The following is a 27,276-nucleotide window of genomic DNA, read 5'->3' on the forward strand; positions in this document are numbered from 1 at the left end:
AAAGAATGACTCCGGTAGAAGTTTCTTTAATTCGCTTGCTAGCAAGGGGCAGGTTACACTCAGTCAAGGGCTAAGTGAACACCTCCGAAATGGTTCAGTTTAACAAGATATTTATACAGTAAAACCCAAGTTATGGCCTCTCCCTGTGTATTGCTCTGTCTCACAGTCAGTGAATACAGAGAGTTAATTAATACATCCTGGTCCTGACATGGTTTCCAGATATTTCCTTTTGTCAGGGTTATCAGTTGGCCAGCCAGCCATTACTCCATGAGTCATAGGTAATGGGCTATCACCTGTTTTGTATTGTCAGGATTGTTCAATTTCCTGGTCAGTTTATCTGTTTGCATCAAATGGATGAGGTCTCTGCAAGAGATAATGGCTGGTGGTTTGAGTCTAGAAGATAAGGGTGGGGTGACATGGAACTCCTGTAGTGTAGACAATAGGAAAACACCATGGGGGGGGGGTACTTGTCTCAGCATGACTTGTCTCCTAGCTGTCTGATGGCCATCAGCCATCTCAAACCAGGTTTAGCTGTTTATGCAAGCTGACTGCTAAAATGCAGAAAGTTCTGGAAGGGCCAGGACTCCATTTTGATATATTGCAAAGGGCACACAAATACCGAATGGTATCAGCTTAGATAAAAATACATTTCCACACAAGTCTCAGTGAAAACCTTTCTCCTCATCTCTCCTCCTAGATGTTTGCCAATTATTTTAAATCTATGACTTCTGATTATTGACCTACTCGCCAGAGGGAATATCTACTCATCAAAACTTCTCCATCTTGAAAACCTCCATTAGATCATCTCTCAACTTTTTCTATTCCAGGGAGAACAGTCCTAACTTTTCCACCCTCTCCTCATCCCTAGTAACATCCTGGTAAACCTCCTCTACCCTTTCTAAGGCCATTACATCTTTCCTGAAGTGTGGTGCCTGTGATGCATTTGCTTCATGGGTTCTTTGCTTAAGAATTCATAGCAACACATTGCTATTAAGAACTAGTTGGTTTATTAACAAAGGTTTAACAATCACATGACACATTACCAGTTCATCCATTAGGCTCACAATGGCATACCTCATCGTGGATGACCTAGACCGAAATGACTGGGGTTTTATTGAGTCTTGTGAACATCACGTGACTGGCTAAGCCACTTACAATGCAACAGCTCGACAAACCTGAGAGCATAATTACAGGTGCATACATTATACGACCCAGAATTGTCCACAGTACTCCAGCTGAGGCCTAACCAGTGATTGTTTTATAAAGATCCAGCATGATGTCTTTTTGTTTTTATATTCAATGGGGAAAGAGCAGTCAAGTGGGACTAATGGGATAGCTCTTTCAAAAGAGCCAGCACAGGCAGGATGGGCTGAATGGCCTCCTTCTGTTCATTCCACGATGGTGCTAGCATGGAAAAGTCTATATAAAATAAGTTTGGGTAGTTGCAAGCCTCTAGTGAGTACAGGACCAGCAACAGAAAACTCTGCACCATTCTAAACCTGAGGCCTTAATTTTAGATAATGCAGGAAATGTAAAAATGTATATCACTCTGGTTACTTTTTTTGAAGTTCGGCCCTAGGGGACATTATTTGAAAGGAGTGGAAGCAAGTGTACCCTGCATTTAATTTGTGTTACACCTGATTTGAGAGTGCTTGATAGTGAGCTGTGGTGCCCAAAATGGAACTGTTCCCAAACACTGATCTTTTATTGCACCATGCATACAAAATGTAGCTTGGCAAGCCCCCTTCATTCATTTTATCTTGATAACATTAAGTCATCTAGGGCCAGGAAGTGTTGTATTTAAAATTTGCCGCACACTAAATTCCTTATTGGCTGGCAATTAGTGGGGAGGGAAGGGAAATTGTACTAATTTTGCGCGGTTAACATCCTCACAGTTCCCCATCTCGCCACTCCTCCAACCCCCAACTTTCTGACCAAAACATCTGTACCTGAAGTCGCAGGTATTTTATTTTTTGTTTTAAAGTTAAAATCAATTTTAACTATGCTTTACTGATGTAATTACTATATTAGTAATTCTGCCATCATGCAGTCATACAAAGAGAGTCCTCTCTAACTGCCAGACCCATTTAAATGCTGAATCATGAGCAATATAGTCTCGGTTAACAAAGACCGAGTCAGTGATCACATGAGTATTGTTCTTCTTTACTTGAAGATGACACATTAACACTATCTTACAATATCAGTATTGTCTTAATTTGATTATTGCAACTCTAGCTTTTCACAGTACAATGATATCAGAAAGGGTAGGTGTACAAATTTGATTGGATTCACTTGTGTGGGTGGTAGTCTAAAGCCAGGCATGGAGCCACAGCACCCAACTCTGACTTTACTGGTCTCCAATTGACATGAAATTGGCCATTTTTAATATTTGAGGTCGAGGCATGTTTTGGGGGCAAAGTAAAGGGAGCTTTATAGTTAGAATCAAGAACTGTTGCTATACCTTACGAGAGTGCTTGGTGCTGGCAGTGGGTATTCCATCACTATGATGAACACAACATTTACAACAACAAAAAAAAAAGCAAACAAATCTTTGTGCAACAGAATGTGGGTTCGTAGCCTGTGTTCCTCCAGAGTGTGTTACTGATTATGGCCGATGTGAGATGTGAATTGTGAGCCATTTTGTCAAATCACCCGATATTGAGGTGGGTTTGCAAATTGGTTGAAGTTGATGTGTGGAGCAGGCTAACTAACTCAAGAAAGGGGAGACAAATGTTTTGAAGTCTTGCTCTGAATAAAATTTCACATTTTGTGAATAAAATTTAAATAAACATTTGGTTTACACATTTTGACTTCAGGTAAACAGTAGGGGAGATCTCCCCTACTGTGTTTTTTGTTGCTGTCTCTTCATGCTGCACTTTTTTGCAGAAATCCCAGCGCTAGTAAGATTTTTTTTGGGTTGTGAATATTAATACTCAAAAGTTGTTTCCTGTTTCTTGCTTTAGGCTCGGAATGTCAATACCGGAGAGCTGGCAGCCATTAAAGTTATTAAGCTGGAACCTGGTAAGTAATCCGACTAGTTAGTTGTAGATAATAAAGCTAAACTTTAAGTTGCTGCTTTCAGATTATCAGTAAGGATTCTTTGACGTTGAACCTTACTGGTGAGCATTCATGGGATTAAATATCTTTCAGCAAACTTTTTTTTTTACTTGGGTAAAGAAGCTAATGATAAATGTAATAAATATACTAATGCCATTAGCAAATGCAAATTTTATATAACTATTGCTCCCCAATGTTTTCCCATCTTTCTAGTGGCATAATTCTTCAGGTATCTTAGTCATATGGGTGGGTCCAATCTGATGCATAAATTTAATTGCTCTGTCAATCTGAATGTCAGTGGTTAAGAACAGGATTTGAAGTATTTAAGATAGTTAATGGTAAGTATAGACATGGATGGTCAAATCGTATATTAAGATTGTAGTTCCTGTTCTCCCCTGGGGTTATGGAAAATGTCAGCAGAATATTGCCACACAGCATGTAGTACTGAGATTGCAGTGTTTGATATTGTAGAGAAATCTGAACTTTACCCTGACTCTTTCACCAGCTTTTTTTCGCCTCCCTCAGGAGTTGGACATGTGACTGTATGTTGTCTGCTGCCTGTTGGAAGGAATAGGTTTCATGGGTCAGGTAGTTGTTTTCCCCTCCTTGTTTTACTGCCAAAATATCAATCTGCTTGAATAAAGTAGTGGAAAAAAATTAACAGTTCAGCAAGGACAGAACTAAGATGCGAGTAAAGAAATTGAATATCAGAGGTTGGAAAAAAATGTCACCCATGTTTCATGTTTCATGTGACAGTATGATAGAGGCATACAGTGGAAGTCAAAAACCTGGAAAATGCATATGAAACCTACAAAATACAAGGTAACCAATTCATTGTAAAGATAAAGGGGTCGCGTTTCTGCTAGTTATAATAGCACAATCTGGGTGAAATCGGCCCCTCGAGCCTGCTCCGCCATTCAATAAGATTATGGCTAATCGGATCTCTGCCTCAACTCCACTTCTCTGTCCGCTCCCAATACCCTTGATTTCATTATATACTACAAAAAGCAAGGGACCTAGTACTGAGTCCTGTGGGACCCCACTCGAAACAGCCTTCCAGTCACAAACACCCATCAACAATTACCTTTGCTTCCTGCCTCTGAGCCAATTTTGGCTCCAATTTGCCACCTTGCCTTGGATCCCATGGGATTTTACTTTCGTGACTAGTCTGCCATGTGGACCTTATAAAAGCCTTGCTAAAATCCATATACACTACATCAAATGCACTGCCTTCCTTGTCACTTCCTCAAAACATTTAATCAAGTTAGTCAGACACGACCTTCCCTTAACAAATCCATGCTAACTGTCCTTGATCCATGTCTTTGGAAATAAAGATTTATCCTGTCCCTCAGAATTTTTTGCAATCATTCGAGGTTCGACTGACTAGCCTGTAATTACTCAGTCTTTCCCTTTCTCCCCTTTTAAACAAAGGTACGACGATAGCAGTCCTCCGGTCCCCTGGCACCACACCTGTAGCCAGCGAGGATTGGAAAATGATGGTCAGAGCCTCTGCTATTCCCTCATTTGCTTCTCAACAGCCTGGGATATATTTCCTCCGGACCTGGGGATTTATCCACTTTCAAAGCTGCTAAACCCCTTAATACTTCCCCTCTCACTGTTTATTTCATCTAATATTTCACACTCCTTCATGATTTGCAATATCTGCATCGCCCCCCTCTTTTGTGATAACAGAAACAAAGTATTCATTAACAACCATACCCACGTCTTCCACCTCCACATACCGATTACCTTTATGGTCTCTACTAGGCTCTGCCCTTTAGTTATTCTCTTGCTCTTAATGTATTTATAAAACATCTTTGGGTTTTCCCTGATTTTACTCACCAAAATGTTTCCATGCTCTCTCTTTGCTTTCCTAATTTTCTTTTTAATTTCCCCCTTGCACTTTCTATAATCTAGAGTTTCTGCAGTATTGAGCCCTCGGAATCTGTCATAAGCCTTTTTTTTTCTTTATCCTACCCTGAATGCCCCTTGATATTTGTTAGTCCCACCCTTTTTCTTTAAGGGAAAATACTTGCTCTGAACCCTCAAGATCTCCTCCTTGAATGCCTCCCACTGCTCTGACACTGATTTGCCTTCAAGTAGCTGTTTTCAATTCACTTTGGCTAAATCACAACTCAGCTTAGTAATATTGGTTTCCCCCAATTGAGAACTTTTATTCCTGGTCTATCTGGTGCCTTCCCCTGCGGTCATCTCCCTCCAAAACAGATATACCGTTTTGGATACTGTTGGGGGAGATGACTTACCGGGGAAGGCACCAGCAGCCAGGTTCATGGCACCGTGGGTGGCACTGCTGCACAGAAGAGTAGGAAAAAAGAGTGGGAGAGCTATAGTGATAGGGGACTCTATTGTAAGTGGAATAGATAGGAGTTTCTGCGGCTGCAACCGAGACTCCAGGATGGTATGTTGCCTCCCTGGTGCAAGGGTCAAAGATGTCTCTGAGCGGCTGCAGAGCATTCTGGAGAGGGAGGGTGAACAGCCAGTTGTCGTGGTACATGTAGGTACCAACGATATAGGTAAGAAGCGGGAAGAGGTCCTACAAGCTGAATTTAGGGAGCTAGGAGTTAAATTTAAAAAGTAGGACCTCAAAGGTAGTAATCTCTGGATTGCTACCAGTGCCACGTGCTAATCAGAGTAGAGGGAGCAGGATAGTTAGAATAAATACGTGGCTTGAGCAGTGGTGCAAGAGGGAAGGATTCAAATTCCTGGGACATTGGAACCACTTCGGGGGGAAGTGGGACCTGTACAAAGGGACGGTCTGCACTTGGGCAGGACTGGAACTGATGTCCTGGGAGTAACATTTGCTTAATGCAGTTCGGGAGTGTTTAAACTAATATGGCAGGGGGATGGGAACCTATGCAGCGAGATAGGGCGAAGTAATATGGAGTCAGAAACAGATGGCAGAAAGGTAAAAAGCAATAGTGGAAGGCCAAGTAAACAAAGGCAAGAAACAAAAAGGGCCACACTACATCATAATTTTAAAAGGACAAAGGGTGTTTTTTAAAAAAAAACAAGCCTGAAGGCTTTGTGTCTTAATGCAAGGAGTATCCCTAATAAGGTGGATGAATTAACTGTGCAAATAGATGTTAACAGATATGATGTGATTGGGATTACAGAGACGTGGCTCCAGATGATCGGGGCTGGGAACTCAACATCCATGGGTATTCAACATTCAGGAAGGATAGAATAAAAGGAAAAGGAGGTGGGGTAGCATTGCTGGTTAAAGAGGAGATTAATGCAATAGTTAGGAAGGGCATTAGCTTGGATGATGTGGAATCTATATGAGTAGAGCTGCAGAACACCAAAAGGCAAAAAATGTTAGTGGGAGTTGTGTACAGACCTCCAAACAGTAGTAGTGATGTTGGGGAGGGCATCAAACAGGAAATTAGAGGTGCATGCAATAAAGGTGCAGCAGTTATCATGGGTGACTTTAATATACATATAGATTGGGCTAACCAAACTGGAAGCAATACGGTGGAGGACGATTTCCTGGAGTGCATAAGGGATGGTTTTCTAGACCAATATGTCGAGGAACCAACTAGGGGGGAGGCCATCTTAGACTGGGTGTTGTGTAATGAGAGAGGATTAATTAGCAATCTCGTGCGAGGCCCCTTGGGAAAGAGTGACCATAATATGGTGGAATTCTGCATTAGGATGGAGAATGAAACAGTTAATTCAGAGACCATGGTCCAGAACTTAAAGAAGGGTAACTTTGAAGGTATGAGGCGTGAATTGGCTAGGATAGATTGGCGAATAATACTTAAGGGGTTGACTGTGGATGGGCAATGGCAGACATTTAGAGACCGCATGGATGAACTACAACAATTGTACATCACTGTCTGGCGTAAAAATAAAAAAGGGAAGGTGGCTCAACCGTGGCTATCCAGGGAAATCAGGGCTAGTATTAAAGCCAAGGAAGTGGCATACAAATTGGCCAGAAATAGCAGTGAACCCGGGGACTGGGAGAAATTTAGAACTCAGCAGAGGAGGACAAAGGGTTTGATTAGGGCAGGGAAAATAGAGTACGAGAGGAAGCTTGCAGGGAACATTAAGACGGACTGCAAAAGTTTCTATTGGTATGCAAAGAGAAAAAGGTTAGTAAAGACAAACGTAGGTCCCCTGCAGTCAGAATCAGGGGAAGTCATAACGGGGAACAAAGAAATGGCAGACCAATTGAACAAGTACTTTGGTTTGGTATTCACTAAGGAGGACACAAACAACCTTCCGGATATAAAAGGGGTCAGGGGGTCTGGTAAGAAGGAGGAACTGATGGAAATCCTTATTAGTCGGGAAATTGTGTTGGGGAAATTGATGGGATTGAAGGCCGATAAATCCCCAGGGCCCGATGGACTGCATCCCAGAGTACTTAAGGAGGTGGCCTTGGAAATAGCGGATGCATTGACAGTCATTTTCCAACATTCCATAGACTCTGGATCAGTTCCTATGGAGTGGAGGGTAGTCATTGTAACTCCACTTTTTAAAATAAAAAGGGAGAGAGAAAACAGGGAATTATAGACTGGTCAGCCTGACATCGGTAGTGGGTAAAATGATGGAATCAATTATTAAGGATGTCATAGCAGTGCATGGATTTGTGAAAGGGAAATCATACTTGACAAATATTCTAGAATTTTTTGAGGATGTTTCCAATAGAGTGGACAAGGGAGAACCAGTTGATGTGGTGTATTTGGACTTTCAGAAGGCTTTCGACAAGGTCCCACACAAGAGATTAATGTGCAAAGTTCAAGCACATGGGATTGGGGGTAGTGTGCTGACGTGGATTGAGAACTGGTTAGCAGACAGGGAGCAAAGAGTAGGAGTAAATGGGTACTTTTCAGAATAGCAGGCAGTGACTAGTGGGGGTACCGCAAGGTTCTGTGCTGGGGCCCCAGCTGTTTACATTGTACATTAATGATTTGGACGAGGGGATTAAATGTAGTATCTCCAAATTTGCGGATGACACTAAGTTGGGTGGCAGTGTGAGCTGCGGGGTGGATGCTATGAGGCTGTAGAGTGACTTGGATAGTTTAGGTGAGTGGGCAAATGCATGGCAGATGAAGTATAATGTGGATAAATGTGAGGTTATCCACTTTGGTGGTAAAAACAGAGAGACAGACTATTATCTGAATGGTGACAGATTAGGAAAAGGGAGGTGCAATGAGACCTGGGTGTCATGGTACAACGGTCATTGAAGGTTGGCATGCAGGTATAGCAGGCGGTTAAGAAAGCAAATGGCATGTTGGCCTTCATAGCGAGGGGATTTGAGTACAGGGGTAGGGAGGTGTTACTACAGTTGTACAGGGCCTTGGTGAGGCCACACCTGGAGTATTGTGTACAGTTTTGGTCTCCTAACTTGAGGAAGGACATTCTTGCTATTGAGGGAGTGCAGCGAAGGTTCACCAGACTGATTCCTGGGATGGCGGGACTGACATATCAAGAAAGACTGGATCAGCTGGGCTTGTATTCACTGGAGTTCAGAAGAATGAGAGGGGATCTCATAGAAACGTTTAAAATTCTGATGGTTCAGACAGGTTCGATGCAGGAAGAATGTTCCCAATGTTGGGGAAGTCCAGAACCAGGGGTCACAGTCTAAGGATAAGGGGTAAGACATTTAGGACCGAGATGAGGAGAAACTTCTTCACCCAGAGTGGTGAACCTGTGGAATTCTCTACCACAGAGTTGTTGAGGCCAATTCACTAAATATATTCAAAAAGGAATTGGATGTAGTCCTTGCTACTAGGGGGATCAAGGGGTATGGCGTGAAAGCAGGAATGGGGTACTGAAGTTGCATGTTCAGCCATGAACTCATTGAATGGTGGTGCAGGCTTGAAGGGCCGAATGGCCTACTCCTGCACCTATTTTCTATGTTTCTATCTTCTTTTCCATAACTACCCCAAATCTCTTTGAATTATGATCACTAGCACCAAACTGCTCTGCCACTGATGCCCCTTCCACCTGCCCAGCTTCATTTCCTAAAACTAAGTCCAAAACCGCCCCTCGCTTGTTGGGCTTGCTACATACGGGCTAAAAAAGTTATCTATACCTTTCACATGAATTCTCTCCCAGTTTAGGGGCCCAAGTTTCGAGCCGCGCCTAGAACGGCACAGTCCTGCCCTGGACGCCCGTTTTTCGCGCCACAAAGTGCGCCTAAAAAAAATCTCCGTATTCTTCACCTCCCTGCAGGTCCTCTGGCCCTCAGCACAGCAGGAGCTGTAGGGGGCGGAGCTAGGACCCTGCACCGAAAACAGTGCCGGGAGCTCTGCACATGCAAGTGCAGTAGCTCCAGGCGCCCGAAACTGTGTGGGAGGGGCCCGAAGCACGCAGCCCCTAGCTCTGGCCCAATGGCCTCACGGGCTGCGTGAATAAAGCTCCTCCCACGGCCAGCTCCTGCTTCCTCCCGACTCGACTCCCGCTTCCCCCTCCCCCGGACCCGACCCGACACCCGCTCCCCCCCTGCCCCCGGACCGGACCCGACCTGACCTCCCTCCCCCCAACCTGAACCGACCTCCCTCCCACCACCCCCCCGGACCCGACCCAACGCCACCTACCTGTAAATCTGGTGCTGGGGACGGGCACGCTGTTGGAGGGATCCCGGTGCTGCAGTCGGTAAGTAGAAAATGTTTTATTTATTGATTTAAAAAAAAAAATTATTAATTTTTTTTGATTGATTTATTGATGTATTTATCATTTATTATTGATGATGGCTCTTTATTTGTAAAACTGAAGTGTTTAATGTTTGTAAACTTCCCTTTAAACACCCCCCCCCACCATTCCCTACGCCTGATTTGTAACCTACGCCTGATTTTCTAAAGTGTAGACAAGGATTTTTCGAGTGTACAAAAATCTTCACTTACTCCATTCTAAGTTAGTTTGGAGTAAGTTTTCACTCACGAAACTTTGAAATCAGGTGTAAGTGGCCGGACATGCCCCCTTTGAAAAAAAATTCTGTTCCAAAGTGAAACTGTTCTAACTGACTAGAACTGGAGCAAACTAAATGTGGAGAATTCCGATTTCTAAGATACTCCGTTCTACACCAGTTGCTCCTAAAAATCAGGAGCAAATCATGTGGAAACTTGGGGCCAATATTAGGGCAGTTGAAATCTCCTATTATTGCCCTGTAGTTTTTGCAGTTCCCAGAGATTTGCTGACATATTTGTTCTTGGGTCTGTAGTCTGTGATTGCTCCTTTTTTGTGCTTCACTTCAACCCATATGGCCTCATTTGATGATTCGTCTAACATATCATCCCTACTCACAGCTGTAATTGTTGCTTTAATCAATACTGCGATCCCCCCCACACTTTTTTTTAATCCCCATCTCTGTCCCGTCTGAAAACTGTAACCAGGAATATTGAGCTACCATACCTGCCCTTCTTTCAGTCATGTCTCAGTAATAGCTATAATATCTTACTCCCAATTAGCTATCTGTACTCTCAGTTCATCTGCCTTATTTCCTATACTCCTTGCATTGAAGTATATGTCATTTAGCATTGCCAAACTCCCTCGTTATCTATTTTATAGCCCTCATTTCCTCTGCCTTCCAAATTCACTTTCTAATTATCTGCATTCCAATTCCAGCTCTACTCCCCTCCCTACTGAATCTATTTTCAGGTTCCCATCCCTCTGCCAAGCTAGTTTAAACTCTCCCCAACAGCACTAGCAAACCCCTCCGCCAGGATATTGGTCCCGGCTCTGTTGAGGCGCATCCCATCTGACTTGTACAGGAATGTTGAGCTACCATACCTGCCCCAGAAACAGTCCCAGTGCTCTGGGAATCTAAAGCCCCCCCTCCTGCACCATCTCTCCAACCACATATTCATCTGCTCTATCCTCCTATTTCTGTACTCACTAACACGTGATATCGAGAGTGATCCGGAGATTACTCCCTTTTTGAGGTCCTGCTTTTTAATCTCTCTCCCAGCTCCCCAAAATCTGCCTGCAGAACCTCATCCCTCTCTCTCTACCTCTGTCGTTGGTACCGATATGGACCATGACCTCTGGCTGTTCACCCTCCCCCCCCCCCCCCCCCAAGAATGCCCTGCAGCTGCTCAGTGACATCTTTGACCCTGGCACCAGGGAGGCAACATACCATCCTGGAATCACGTCTGCTGCCACAGAAACACCAGTCTGCTCCCTTAACTATCGAATCCCCTACCATTATTGCTCTTCCATTCTTCTTTCCCCCGCCCCCCCCCCTGTGCAGCTGAGCCACCTGTGGTGCCATGGACTTGGCTCTGGCTGCACTCCTGAGAGGAACCCCCCTCCCCCGAGAACAGAATACTGGTTGGAGAGCGAGATGCACTCGGGGGACTCCTGTACTTCCTGCTGTTCTGTCTGGCAGTCACCCATGCCTTCTCTACTGGCACACCCTTCAGCTACGAGGTGACCGCCACTATAAACGTGCTAACCACGAAGTTCTCAGTCTCGTGGATGCACTGCAGTGACTCCAGCTGCCACTCGAGCTCCGAAACATGGATCTCAAGCTGCCATAGCTGGCGATACTTCCTGCACACATGGTCATCCAAGCCACGAGAAGCGTCCAGGACTTCCCACATGGCACAGGATGTGGATTCCATGGGACTGAGTTGCCCTGCCATGCCTCTATTTACGAGATTAATTAACAAACTTTTTTAGTATACCCCTCTGCCCTTAGTTAAAGACGACAAGACAACAGGCAAAAATAAACCGTGATACTCACTGGCCCCGAACCTGAATAGCAAAGAAAAACGATGTGACCTTTACCAACCAATCAGTTGCCTGCTATCCTGTGACATCACTTCTTGTGTTTTTTTTTCCATTCTCGCCGCTGCCGACACTGTGTTCCCGCTCTCGGGCGCTGCTCCTTTATCCCGCTGTCGCTCTGTTCTCGGTCTCGGGCACCGCTCCTTTATCCCGCTGTCGACACTGCTCCCACTCTCGGGCCCTGCTCCTTTATCCCGCTGTCGACACTGTTCCCACTCTCGGGCCCTGCTCCTTTATCCCGCTGCCGACACTGTTCCCACTCTCGGGCCCTGCTCCTTTATCCCACTGTCGCTCTGTTCCCGCTCTCGGGCGCCGCTCTTTTATCCTGCCGCCGCTGCTGCTCAGTTGTAAACTATCCTTCTGTGGTCTGCAGCCTTCGACCTGGTTGAGCGCACCATTCTTCTCCAACGCCTCTTCTCCGTCATCCAGCTGGGTGAGACTGCCCTCGCCTGGTTCCATTCTTATCTATCCAGTCGTGGGTGGAGAAGCACCATCAATGGCTTTTCTTTCCCCACCCGCATCGTTACCTCGAGTCCCCCAAGGATCTATTCGTGACACCCTCCTATTTCTATTCTACATGCTGGCCCTCGGCAACTTCAACCAAAATCACAACGTTAGATTCCTCATTATGCTGATGACACTCTGCTCTATTTCACCAGCAGTCCTCTTGACCCCTCCACTGTCTCTAATTTGTCGCGTTGCTCGTCTGACATCCAGTACTGGATGAGCAAAACTTTCCTCCCAACTAAGTACTGGATGAGCAAAACTTTCCTCCCAATTAAATATTGGGAAGACCAAAGCCACTGTCTTTGGTCCTAGACATAAACTACGTTCCTTAGCCACCAACTCCATCCCTTTCCCTAGCAACTATCTGAGGCGGAACCAGACTGTTTGCAATCTTGGTGTCATATTTGACACCGAGCTGAACTTCTGAAAACACACTTGCTTCAGCACCAAGACTGTGTACTTCTACCTCCGTAATATCGCCCGACTCCGACCCTGTCTCAACACATCTGCTGAAACCTTCCTCCATGCTTTTATTAACCTCTAGACTTGACTATTCCAGTGCTTTCCTGGCCTGCTTCCCATCTACCACCCTCCATAAACTTGAGCTCATCCAAAACTGTAGCCCATAACCTAACTCGCACCAAGTCCTGTTCACCCATCATCTGTATGCTCGCTGACCAGCATTGGCTCCCGGTCTGGCAATGTCTCAATTTTAAAATTCTCACCCTTGTTTTCAGATCCCTTCATAGCCTCTCCCCTTCCTATCTCTGTAACCTCCGACAACCCTACAGATCTCTGCACTCCTCCTCCAATTCTGGCCTCTTGTGCATCCCTGATTTTAATCTCTCCGCCATTGATGGTCGTGCCTTCAGCTTTCTAGGCCCTAAACTCTGGAATTCCCTTCCTGAACCTAGCCGTCTCGCTCCATTTTTAAGACGGTCCTTAAAACCTAGCTTTTGATAATCTGTCCTAGTATTGCCTTATGTGAGTTGGTATCAAATTTTGATGATGCTCTTGGGGTGTTTTAGTAATTAAAGTTGCTATATAAATGCAAGTTGTTATTGCTCTTCATTCACAATAAACTCAATTGCGTGTTGGACATTATCAATATTTTCTAGTCACCACATTTACCTTAACTGACATGCTGGTGAGCAGTGTGAGAAGGGCTTCCGGAACCAAATGTCACTTTTCAACCAAACCTGGTGGAAACTGGTGGCCTGTATGAGAACAAGTCCTTTTTTTTTGTTGCAAACAATTTCGAATCCTCAAGTTTTTGGATTTATAGAGGGGATGTAAATTTTGTTTGAATTCTTTCAATTTAATGTGTTTCCAGCCTGCAAAGTTCCTGTGCTTTATCTATTGAGCTGCTTGAATTGGGGTCTTTAAGTTTTGGACCAACCCGTGTCAGCCCTCAATGTGTTGCCTATGGCGCCTGCAGATAAACTTTGAATTGAGTGCTGCCAATCTTGTCTACTACCTTTTTTAAGAGGGCAGTAGTTGGTAATTATTTTTTTGCTCAGTGAAGTGATTGCCTACATCCTATTGTATGTGAAGATTGAGCTAAAATCAAAATTAACAAAACTTTACTAAACGTAGCCAAATATTTCTATCTTGTAGTAGATGGAGTAGCTGAGGCCGTAGTGTTACTGCTGTGAAGAAAAAGGTTTATAAAGATGTGTTACTATTAAGACAAAAATTGGCTTGAGTGATAATGAATCACTTATTATACTAAAAGGTCTGCTACTTGCTGCCTATCAGAGGAGATAAAGTTCCTTACAAAAATGTTTCCACAATTTTAATCTCGGTCTGTTACCAGTTTATGATTGACGGTCTACTCTTTGATTAGTGTTCTATGTTTTATAATAATTGTTTAGCATGGCAGTGTAAATCAAATTTGAGGCAAGATTGAAATCAACACTAATTATCCATATTTACAACTTTACAGGCTCAAGGAAGTGTTTGACAATTATGTAGGTTTTTCTGTGCAGCTTTTGTCTTGGAAAATGCCAGAAGTAGTAGAGAATACAGTATCAACATAATATATTTAAGATCTTCGTGCTCAAAATTGAGTTGGATGTTTTGCCAGTTGTAAGGTATTGGGAATTGCTGCCAAACTGGTCATTAATGTAAGGATATCACTGCTGTTACGTAGATACTTTATATTAGTCACCTAATCGGTGTACTATTTAGGCGTATTGGTTCAAATGGTATTCCAACTTATCCTGAACAAAACTTTTCTCCACCATAAACTTGCTTATACCCTGCTAGCATATGTGCAGTTAGATTACTTAGTCAGTTCATCCTTTTGCATATTTTGTATTCTTTTGTACTGTTGTTCTTCATACCAAAGTGAAGGGTGTAATTAATTCCCAGCCTGACTAGCTAAACACATTTGTAAGTAATCTATTGCAATGCTGTTGGGCACAGCACCAATAAAGAAGTAAAAATGTTAAAGTTTGGAATTCTGATAACTACATGTGGAGGTCCAAATCAAAATCTTCCTATACAAGGGAAGAGAGCTCTCTGGCTGCACACATCCCAGAAAATCATGTCATGGATGAAAAGTGCACAGTCTGGTTGCATGTCTCAGAACACCAGTTTTGATCATGTAAATAAAATCCAAATGAAATTATTCTTACCAGTCAGGAAAAGCAGGTGATTGTTTCTATATACTGACAAAAGGAAGGGAGCTTGTGGAAAGATTGTGTTTGAAAATGGAAAGGGGTGTACCTGTGTATGAGAAAGGAACGAAGAGGCATTTGGCTTTGTTCAAAAATAAACCTGTTATTGGACTTTGTGGGAGGAGCAAGCTATGAGTTGTAGCTGTCCAAAAGTTAGTACCGGTACCCATCCACTGCACTGGAGGGAAGTTTGACATGAGCTTAAGTCTGAAATGGTATTGACCATTTTTGGGGTTTATCTGTATTTGTAACATCCATTTTAATGGGATTTACATAATCTTGTAATTTTAATTTATAAAATTGGTTCTTGGTTTTGAGGTTTCTTAAGTTTTCTCCATTTTTCTAATTTTGCTATGATTTTAAACAGGCCATCCATGTCAGTGTTTATGCTCCACATAAACCTCCTCCCATCTCTCTTCATCTATCTCTCTATCAGCATAACTGTCTATTCCTTTCTCCCTCTTGTGTTTATCTAGCTTGCACTTAAATGCATCTATACTATTTACCTCAACTATTCCTTGTGATTGTGAGTTCCACATTCTAACCACTCTGAGTAAAGATTTTTAATCACAAAGTATTCACTCTGTCAGATCTTAATTACTGTTTTGAAGAAAAATGTTACTGGTACAAGATGAAATTAGATTATTTTGTAGCAATTAGTTGTTTAAAAATCTAGATACCTGTAATAAGCTTCCTGGTACAATTCAGCATGTACCAAGTTAGTGGCCAAAAGCTGTTTTAACATTATTTCCTCAAGTTAGTCACTGAGCATGACTTAAATATGTTCAAAAGCGAAGGAGAAGGAGAAAACAGGGAAAAACTAGAGGAAGAAAGCAGGTTAGAGAAAGGAACGATAAAGTTTCAAAAGAGCAACATCATTTAAGGTGTTTGTTTTGCTGCTTAAAGCAGGCTGTGTAAATTCACTTTAGAAATGAATAGGACAATGTCCAGTGCAGTGGTTAGAAACAAGAATGCAATTTGTTGGTGAAATTCCCTGCTCTGAGTTCAGCTCAAGTCACAATGTCTGCTGTGTTGCTATCAACACATTCTGTCTCTGCCTCAGTGAGTGGTTTCCTGCTGCAGATCCTCAGTCAGCAATGTCTTTTGTAATAAAAACAGAAAATGCTGGAAATCTCAGCAGGTCAGGCAGCATCTGTGGAGAGAGAGAGTTAACGTTTCGGGTCTGTGCCCCTTCGTCAGGGTCAAACAAAAACTTCTATTTTTATTTCAGATTCCAGCATCCACAGTATTTTTTTGTATTGTTTTGTAATCCTGGCATCGATCACGGCAATTTGGTTATTACCACTATCGAAACTAATGTTGCTGTGGGATTAACTGTCAGAATACTGCAGGAATCACAAACTAAATCCCACATCAGAGATTCCACACTAGTCACATTGAGTGAGCAGTGCTGCAAAAGGCCACAAAATATTTGGTGTCAAAGTCAGCGAAATGGCTGTAACTGCAACAACTTGCATAATTTTGGGATTTTGGAGGGTCCCACCCTCTAACTCCGCCACTGCCTCAGCTCACCTGCTGCTGAGACCCTCATTCATGCCTTTATTACCTCTACACTTGACTATTCCAATGCTCTCCTGGCTGGCGTGCCATCTTCCACCCTCCATAAACTTGAGCTAATCTAAAACTGCTGCCTGTATCCTAACTTGCACTAAGTCTCGTTCACCCATCACCACTGTGCTTGCTGACCTACATTGGCTCTCGGTCTGACAACTTCTCAATTTTAAAATTCTCAACTGTTTCCAAATTCCTCCATGGCCTCGCCCCTATCCTATCTTTGTAACCTCCTTCAGCCCTACAACCCTCCGAGTAATGTTCTCTTTAAACTGGGCTGCTGCGCAACGCTCTGGAAGACCCGCGCAGGTGGCTCATCGACTTTTAAATTAAAAAGAAACGCAGGGAAAACCACAGGAAACATTGCCTCCAAGATCTTTGTCCTCCTCCAGTTCTGGCCTCTTGCGCATTGCCCAATTTTTTTTTATTCGCTCCACCATTGGTGCCTGTGCTTTCAGCTGCCTTGGCCCCAGGATCTGGAATTCTTCCCATAAACCCCTCCACTGCTCTACCTATTTACGTACCTCTCCTTTTTAAGACACTCCTTAAAACCTATCTCTTTGACAAAGTCTTTGGTCATCTGTCCTGATATCTCCTTCTTCTGTGGCTCGGTGTCGCATTTTGTTTGATACTGCTCCTGAGAAGTGTGGTGGTGGAGTAATTCTGCTTATTCATTAAATCCTGAAAGATCTTTTTGATTTGACATTGACGGAATTCACTGAAACCTGACTTAGCGGCCTGTACTTTTGGATTTATTTCAACCACCTGAAGTTGTTGTTGTGCTGTCATTGTGTGACAAGGATTGTGATTACATTGAGATTTACTTGCTCTCCCAAAGAAGAGATTCTGAAGCATGCTCATTTTAAAATGTCACAGCTTGCAAGTTGAATCTATCTCTTAATCACCAATTAGTGAGCAGCAACTAGAATTTGAGATCAAGCAAGCCCTCCGCTAAAAGGATTTTTGCTGCACCATACTTTATGGTGTGAAGCTTCATACAAACATAAGAATTAGGAGCAGTATGGCCCCTCGAGACTGCTCCGCCATTCAGTGAGATTATGGCTGACCTTCGGCCACTTCCCTGCTCTATCCCATATCCCTTAATTCCTCGAGTCCAAGACTCTTTCTATCTCAGCCTTGAATACACTCAATAACTGAACATCCACAGCACTTTGGGGCAGAGAATGCCAAAGATTCACAACCCTCTGAGTGAAGAAATTCCTCCTCATCTCAGTCTTAAAAGGCCTACCCCTTATCCTGAGACTATGTCCACTAGTTCTAGACAGGGGAAACAACCTCTCGGCATCTACCCTGTCAATCCCCCTCAGAATCTTTTATGTTTCAATGAGATCACCTCATTCTTCTAATCTCCAGAGAGTATAGGCTCAATCTCTCCTCCATAGGACATCCCCCTCATCTCAGGGATCAACCCAGTGAACCTCGTTGCACTGCCTGTAAGGCAAGTATATCCTTCCTTTAAATAATGAGACCAAAACTGCATAGTGCCCCAGATGTGGTCTCACCACAACCCTGTACCATTGTAGCAAGACTTCCTTACTCTGGTACTCCAACCTTCTAGCAATAAAGGCCAACATGCTATTTGCCTTTCTAATTGCTTGCCACACCTGCATGCTAATTCTGTTTCTTTTACTCGGGCACCCAAATCTCAACACCAACATTTAATAGCTTCTCACCATTTTAAAAAATACTGTTTTTCTATTCTTACCAAAGTGAATAACCTCACATTTCCCTACATTATACTCCCATCTGCCACCTTATTGCCGACTCACTTAACCTGTATATCCCTTTGCATCCTCCTCACATCTTTCTTTTCCACCTAGCTTTGTATCATCAGCAAACTTGGATACATTGCACTCAGTCCCTTCATCTAGGTCATTAATATAGATTGTGAATAGCTGAGGCCCCAGCACTGATCCTCTCAGTACCCCACTAGTTACAGCCTGCCAATCTGAAAATGACCTGTTTATCCCTACTCTCTGTTTTCTGTCTGTTAACCAATCCTCTATCCATGCTAATACCTTACCCCAACCCTATGTGCCTTTACCTTGCTTAACAACCTTTTATGTTGCACCTTATCCAATGCCTTTTGGAAATCCAAATGTATGACATCTACTGGTCAGCTGGGTGTGGCCTCTTCATTCTGTTCTCCGTATTTGATAGGGTGTTTAACAAAATGTCTGCTTTTAAATCAGAGTCTCAAGTTAATGTCCTAGCTAGGTTCTTGCACCAAGGATCCTCCCAACAGGGAAGAATAGAGCAAAATTATTTTTTTCTCACCTGAGAAGGACCAACCTTGAGTTCGTATAGTCACTGGGTTTAAAATGGTTGACTTATTCTGAAAACTGCTGTCATCTTGTTCATCATAGCTAAGGAGCTTTGGGTTGGGGTTTATGCTATGGTAAACATAGAAACATAGAAAATAGGTGCAGGAGTAGGCCATTCGGCCCCTCGAGCCTGCACCACCATTCAATACGATCATGGCTGATCATTCCTTCAGTACCCCTTTCCTGCTTTCTCTCCATACCCCTTGATCCCTTTAGCCGTAAGGGCCATATCTAACTCCCTCTTGAATATATCCAATAAACTGGCATCAACAACTCTGCGGCAGGGGATTCCACAGGTTAACAATTCTGAGTGAAGACGTTTCTCCTCATCTCAGTCCTAAATGGCTTATCCCTTATCCTAAGACTATGTCCCCTGGATCTGGACTTCCCCAACATCGGGAACAATCTACCTGCATCTAACCTGTCCCATCCCGTATGATGGGATTTATTTGCTGGATATGATTCTGTATGTTACAGGATTGTTTTATTTTGTTTTTTTTTGTGAATTGTTCTTAAGCTATACAAAACCCAGGTTAGACCACACCTGCAATACTGAGAGCAGTTCTGGGCACCACACCGTAGGAAGAATATATTGGCCTTGGAGGGAATGCAGTGGATACCCGGACTTCAAGGGTTAAGTTATGAGGCAAGATTACACAAATTAGGGTTGTATTCCCTGGAATTTAGACGGTTAAAGGGTGATCTGATCGAAGTTTTCAAGATATTAAGGGGAACATTGAATGGCAGAGCAGGCTCGAGATGCTGAATGGTGGTCTCGTGTTCCTATGTACTGATTTTGTATGGTTTGGGCTAGACATCATTGATAAAAAGTTACATCGGTTCATAGTGCAAAAACCTTTTGGTATTTTAATTGATAAAATGTTGATGTCTCTTTTTTTTAGAAAAACGAATTTCTCTGATTTAATGTTTTACAATTTTTAATTTGTGATCATGCTTTCTCAAAAATAAAATGCTTTTACTCGTGATACAGAACAAGCATTATAACACAAACTGCACAGTCAGATGAAACAACATTGCTATACATTTGTTTTTCCTGAGTTTCCTATAAAGTCGGGTATTTTTTGATCAACCGACAGGACCAGGCTTGCACTATAACTGATTTCCTGAGTCTCCTATAAAGTCGAGCTTTTTTGATCAATTGACAGGTCCAGGTTCGCACTCATCAAGGACAGAGAGGCAGTCAGTGCCCACTGGAAGGAGCACTTCGAAGATCCCCTTAACCGAAACTCTGTCTTCGACGTGAGTGTCCTCAACTCCATCCTGCAGCATGCTGTCCGCCACCACCTTCGTACAACCCCAGCCCGGCATGAGGTTGAAAAGGCCATCCGACAACTGAAGAAAAACAAGGACTCTGGAACAGATGGAATCCCCGCCGCAGCACTAAAACATGGCGGAGAACACTATTGGCGTGAATACATGAACTCAATTCTTTGGAAGGAGGAGAGCATGCCAGGGGACCCCAGACGCCGTAATCGTGACCATCTTCAAGAAAGGAGACAAGTCCTATTGTGGTAATTACAGAGGAGTTTCCCTGCTGACTACCACAGGGAAAGTTATCGCAAGAATCCTCCTCAATCACCACCTACTTTTGGCTGAAGAGCTCCTCCCAGAGTCGCAATGCGGATTCCGCCCACTAAGGGGCACAATGGACATGATCTTCACCACGCGAAAATCCAAGAGAAATGTAGTGAACACCACCAACCTCTGTACATGGCCGCCTTTGAGCTCGCAACAGCCTTAGACACTGCCAACTGTGAGGGATTATGGAGCGACCGCTTCAAATTTGGCTGCCCTCAAAAGTTTGTCACCAGTCTCCGCCTCCCTCACGATGACTTGCAAGCCATGATCCTGACCAACGGATCCACCACAGACCCAATTCATGTACAGACCAGGGTGAAGCAAGGCTGTGTCACTGCACCAACACTCTTCTCGATCTTCCTTGCTGCAATGCTCCATCTTGCCCTTCAGTAAGCTCCCCGTTGGAGTGGAGCTAATCTATAGAACAAATGGGAAACTGTTCAACCTAGTCGCCTCCAGACCAGATCCAAGGTCGTTCCATCCTCTGTCATTGAATTACAGTATGCAGATGACGCTTGCGTTTGCGCACATACAGAGGCCGAACTCCAAACTATTGTCGACGCCTTCACTGTAGCATACGAGAGCATGGACCTTGCACTAAACATCCGTAAAATGAAGGTCCTCTACCAATCTGCACCCCCCCCCCCCGGGATTATAAAAATCCACGACGAGGCCTTGGACAACGTGGACCATTTTCCATACCTTGGGAGAATACTGTCAAGGGAAGACATTGATGATGTGGTCCAACACCGCCAGTGCAGCCTTTGGTCGCTGGAGGAAGAGTGTTTGAAGTCCAGAACCTTAAAACCGGCACCAAGCTCATGGTCTACAGAGCAGTAGTGATACCCGCTCTCCTATATGCTTCGGAGACATGGCCTATATACAGCAGGCACATCAAAGCACTGGAGAAGTACCACCAGCGCTGCCTCCGCAAGATCCTGCAAATCCATTGGCAGGATAGGCGTGCCAACGCTAGTGTTCTCGCTCAGGCCAACATCCTCAGCATTGAGCGTGGTCAGTGCTTCGATCAGCTCCACTGGGTGGCCACATCGTCCGCATACCCGATACGAAACTCCCAAAGCAAGCACTCTACTCGGAGCTCTGACATGGCAAACGAGCCCCAGGTTGACAGAGGAAACGCTTCAAGGACACCCTCAAAGGCCTCCTTGGAAAAAGTGCAACATCCCCACCAACACATGGGAATCCTTGCCCCAAGACCGCCCAAAGTGGAAGAGAAGATTCCAGAAAGGCGCCGCACATCTTGAGTCTCTTTGCCGAGAGCAAGCGGAAGAAGCGCACGACAACCCAAGTACTCCAACCAGCTGGCTGTTCAACCAACGTCCCTTCAATCACCGTCTGCCCCACCTGTGACCGAGACTGTAGGACTCATCAGTCACCTGATCACTCATTTTTAGTGTGGAAGCAAGTCATCCTTGACTCCGAGGGACTGCCTAAGAAAAATAACCCAATTTTACCTTCAAAAGAAAAATGTTAAATACTGTGAAACACTTTTTTGCAACTAAATGATTAAAGTGCACATTGAAAATTAATTAAAAAAACAAACTGGAAATGTTGACTGGTTTATATTTTTAAGACTCGCTGGCTGTTAGAATGTACTGGCACAAGATGGACAGCTGCTTGCAACAAGTCCACATTTTCCTCGATTCCTTTTAATATTATCTCCCTGAATAATAAGTGGCTCAAATCTCCAAGTAAACATAGAATCATAGAAACATAGAAAATAGGTGCAGGAGTAGGCCATTCGGCTCTTCGAGCCTGCACCACCATTCAATATGATCATGGCTGATCATGCAACTTCAGTACCCCATTCCTGCTTTCCCCATACCCCTTGATCCCTTTTGAATATATTTAACGAACTGGCCTCAACAATTTTCTGTGGTAGAGAATTCCACAGGTTCACAATTCTCTGAGTGAAGAAGTTTCTCCTCATCTCAATCCTAAATGGCTTACCCCTTATCCTTAGACTGTGACCCCTGGTTCTGGACTTCCCCAACATCAGGAACATTCTTCCTGCATCTAACCTGTCCAATCCCGTCAGAATTTTATGTTTCTATGAGATCCCCTCTCATTCTTCTAAATTCCAGTGAATATAAGCCTAGTCGATCCAGTCTTTCTTCATATGTCAGTCCTGCCATCCCGGGAATCAGTCTGGTGAACCTTCGCTGCACTCCCTCGATAGCAAGAATGTCCTTCCTCAGATTAGGAGACCAAAACTGTACACACTATTCAAGGTGTGGCCTTACCAAGGCCCTGTACAACTGCAGTAAGACCTCCCTGCTCCTATACTCAAAACCCCTTGCTATGAAGGCCACCATACCATTTGCCGTCTTCACCGCCTGTTTTACCTGCATACCAGCTTTCAATGACTGATGTACCATGGCACCCAGGTCTTGTTGCACCTCCCCTTTTCCTAATCTGTCACCATTCAGATAATTTGCCTCCTTGTTTTTGCCACCAAAGTGGATAACTCTCATTTAGCTACATTATACTGCATCTGCCATGCATTTGCCCACTCACCTAACCTGTCCAAGTCACCCTGCAGCCTCTTAGCGTCCTCCTCACAGCTCACACTGTGTCATCTGCAAACTTGGAGATATTACATTCAATTCCTTCGTCAAAATCATTAATGTATAATGTAAACAGCTGGGGTCCCAGCACTGAACCTTGCGGTACCCCACTAGTCACTGCCTGCCATTCTGAAAAGGATCCGTTTATCCCGAATCTCTGCTTCCTGTCTGCCAACCAGTTCTCTATCCACGTCAGTACATTACCCCCAATACCATGTGCTTTAATTTTGCACACCAATCTCTTGTGTGGGACCTTGTCAAAAGCCTTTTGAAAGTCCAAATAATGGAAGACAGTTGCCTTTTCCCACAGAGAACAGCAGATACTGGCTTTCTCCAGGAGCATGAAAAGTTTTGCCAGAGATTGCTGCATTCTTCACATTCCTCTTCCAAGCAGTGGACTTTGCCATTGTAACTTATGGGGTTCTAGCATTTTTGGTTGACCGTACTTCAGGAGAGGAACATGGTTGTTAGATTCTAGTTTCTCCCTTTTGCTGTAGCCATTATACTTCTATAAATATCTCTGTCTCTAGCACTGACTCCCACTTTTTACTGTAATTATAGTCTTTTGATGCTATATTCTTTTTGGAAAGAGGCAGAAACAATAACCACAGAGCTAATTATAATGAATGACTATGTTGGAAAATAAATGGTACTGGTAGCTGAGCTATATAAAGACCCTGCACAAAATGTGAATGAAGATGTCCTGTTTTGTGTAGGTCCAATTGAATACGGTAATCATTAACTTGCCATTATTACTGAAACCAAGCAACTCTGGCTTGGAGAATTTTCAGGTTGATTGGCAATGCTTGCATTGTAGCTACATGTACTTTGCTCCATATAATGTTAAATTTCATCTAGGACAGGAATAGCCAATCATTCAAGTTTAAGAGCTGGATATATATTCTAATTAAGTTGTATTCAATGTAATTTGTGCTGGGGAATCCACACCTGGAAAAAGGATATCCTTTGGACCCAATACATAGTCTTTTTTTGTAATATGGAACATTAGGGTTTGGCTGAAGATGACCAGAAGGAGATGCATATCTCAAATTTGAACCTGGTCTTGGTCAAGCACAGAATGGCTAGAAAACTTTGTAATGGAGTATCAGTTTTCCATGCTTTAATGCACTGCTCAGCATTTCTGTTTTGATAAGTGGCCTACCACAAATGCTTTTAGGGTTGATTTGGTCCTTTCAAAAAAAATTGCCATCTTGTGCAGTAAAGCTGTGAGTCATGCTGTGTACTGGGCAAATCACGTCACATTGTTCTGATTACTGTGATGATCAAATCTATAATGACTTGCAAGACAAAATTCAGACAGCAATTAGCCTTGGTAAGGCCATACGAATCTGAGATTGTCTCTATGATGGATATAAAGTTTCTCTCTTGGGACACAATCTAACCAGCAAAATGGGATTCATGGTGTGGAGGGAACTAGGACTACCATTTTTTTAGGAAACTTAAAACAACTTAAAAGTACAGCTTGGCAACACTGAAATTTGTGCTGATGCTCTGTTGAGAGTTCAGGGAGGGAGAAAGGAATGGTACACTGGCCAGGGATTGAGTGACTGATGCAAAAAAAAATAGTGAAGTTTACAGGCAATAACTGAAGAGAGGAAATTAATTGGGGGAAAAGAGAATAGAATATCATTAGTTTATAATCTTTAATGAAACAGGTTTTACATTGGATGAGCAGGGATATAGGATTAACATAAGAGCATAAGAAGTAGGAGCAGGATTTGGCCATTTGGCCCCTCGAGCCTGCTCTGCCATTTAATACGATCATGGCTGATCTGGTCATGGACTCAGCTCCACTTCCCTGCCTGCCCCCCTTCAGTCACTTATTGCTCAAAAATCTTTCTATCTCCACCTTAAATATATTCAATGACCCAGCCCTCTGAGGCAGAGAATTCCACAGATTTACAACCTTCAGAAGAAATTTCTTCTCATCTCAGTTCTAAATGGGCGACCTCTTATTCTGAAACTATGCCCCCTAGTTCTAGATTCCTCCACGAGGGGAAACATCCTCTCTGCATCTACCTTGTTGAGGCCTCTCAGTATCTTGTATGTTTCAATAAGATCACCCCTCATTCTTCTAAACTCCAATGAATATAGGCCCAACCTGCTCAACCTTTCTTCATAAGTCAACCCCTTTATCTCAGGAATCACCCTAGTGAACCTTCTCTGAACTGCCTCCAATATAAGTATATCCTTCCTTAAATAAGGAGACCAGAACTGACAGCAGTACTTTTGGTGTGGTCTCACAAATGCCCTGTACAGTTGTAGCAGGACTTCTCTGCTTTTATACTCGCCCCCTTTGCAATAAAGGCCAACATTCCATTTGCCTTCCTGATTACTTGCTGTACCTGCATACTAACTTTTTGTATTTCATGCAAGGATTCCCAGGTCCCTCTGTACTGCAGCATTTTGTTCTCTGTCTCTCTGTCTCTCTGTCTCTCACACCTGGCTGCATTACACTCGGTCCATCCAAGTGTTTAATATAGATTGTAAATAGTTGAGGCCCTGGCACCCCACTAATTACTGTTTGCCAACCAGAAAATGACCCATTTATCCTGACTCTGTTTTCTGATAGTTAGCCAATCCTCTCTCCATGCTAATATTACCCCCAACCCTGTGAACTTTTATCTTGTGCAGTAACCTTTTATGTGGCACCTTATCGAATGCCTTCTGGAAATCCAAATGCACCAGATAAACTGGTTCATTCTTATCCACCCTGCTCGTTACATTCTCGAAGAACTCCAGCAAATTTGTCAAACATGATTTAAGTACAATGTGCAACTTGCATCAACAATGGCACGATGGACCAAATGGCTTCTTTCCATGCTAGAATTTATCAGATTATGGCATTTGTATCATAAAAGAAACCTAGGAACAAAAATGCAAATGCTGGAAACCTAAGATATTCTTTCTAAAACCGAGGAAGAGGCATATAAATTGGCTAGAAAAAGCAACAAACCTGAGGACTGGGAGAAAGTTAGAATTCAACAGAGGAGGACTAAGGATTTAATTAAGAAGGGGAAAATAGAGTATGAGAGGAAGCTTGCAGGGAACATAAAAACTGACTGCAAAAGCTTCTATAAATATGTGAAGAGAAAAAGATTAGTAAAGACACATGTAGGTCCCTTGCAGTTGGATTCAGGTGAATTTATAATGGGGAACAAAGAAATGGCAGACCAATTGAACCAATACTTCGGTTCTGTCTTCACAAAGGAAGATACAAATAATCTTCCGAATGTACTAGGGGACAGTGGGTGTGGTGAGAAGGAGGAACTGAAAGATATCCTTATTAGGCGGGAAATTGTGTTAAGGAAATTGATGGGATTAAAGGCCGATAAATCCCTGGGTCCTGATGGTCTGCATCCCAGAGTACTTAAGGAAGTGGCCCTAGAAATAGTGGATGCATTGATGATTTTCCAACAATCTATTGACTCTGGATCAGTTTCTATGGACTAGAGGGTAGCTAATGTAACGGCACTTTTTAAAAAAGGAGGGAGAGAGAAAGCGGGTAATTATAGACCAGTTAGTCTGACATCAGTAGTAGGGAAAATGTTGGAATCAATCATTAAGGATGAAATAGCAGCCCATTTGGAAAGCAGTGACAGGATCGGACCGAGTCAGCATGGATTTATGAAAGGGAAATCATGCTTGACGAATCTTCTGGAATTTTTTGAGGATGTAACTAGTAGAGTGGACAAGGGAGAACCAGTAGATGTGGTGTATTTAGACTTTCAAAAGGTTTTTGACAAGGTCCCGCACAAGAGATTGGTGTACAAAATCAAAGCATGATATTGGGGGTAATGTACTGACGTGGATCGAGAACTGGTTGGCAGACAAGCAGAAAGTCGGGATAAACGGGTCCTTTTCAGAATGGCAGGCAATTACTAGTTGGGTGCCGCAGGGCTCCGTGCTGGGACCCCAGCTCTTTACAATATACATTAACGATTTGGATGAAGGAATAGAGTGTAATATCTCCAAGTTTGCAGATGACACTAAACTGGGTGGCGGTGTGAGCTGTGAGGAGGACGCTAAGAGGCTGCAGGGTGACTTGGACAGAATAGGTGAGTGGGCAAATGCATGGCAGATGCAGTATCATGTGGATAAATGTGAGGTTACCCATTTTGGGGGCATAAACACGAAGGCGGAATATTATCT

General features: G+C 43.4%; 1 protein-coding gene across 6 annotated transcripts in view; it reads left to right on the top strand.

Annotated features, from left to right (window-relative positions):
* map4k3a (mitogen-activated protein kinase kinase kinase kinase 3a) overlaps positions 1 to 27,276 on the top strand; it is a 275,867-nt gene that overhangs the window by 49,057 nt on the left and 199,534 nt on the right. For all 6 annotated transcript variants that reach the window (XM_070890095.1, XM_070890098.1, XM_070890096.1 and 3 more), the window contains exon 2: positions 2,964 to 3,021. In XM_070890095.1, coding sequence (XP_070746196.1) covers positions 2,964 to 3,021 — 58 coding nt within the window. The remainder of the gene's footprint in view (positions 1 to 2,963; positions 3,022 to 27,276) is intronic.

The sequence above is a fragment of the Pristiophorus japonicus genome, chromosome 9 (assembly GCF_044704955.1).
Source record: "Pristiophorus japonicus isolate sPriJap1 chromosome 9, sPriJap1.hap1, whole genome shotgun sequence".
Taxonomy (NCBI): domain Eukaryota; kingdom Metazoa; phylum Chordata; class Chondrichthyes; family Pristiophoridae; genus Pristiophorus; species Pristiophorus japonicus.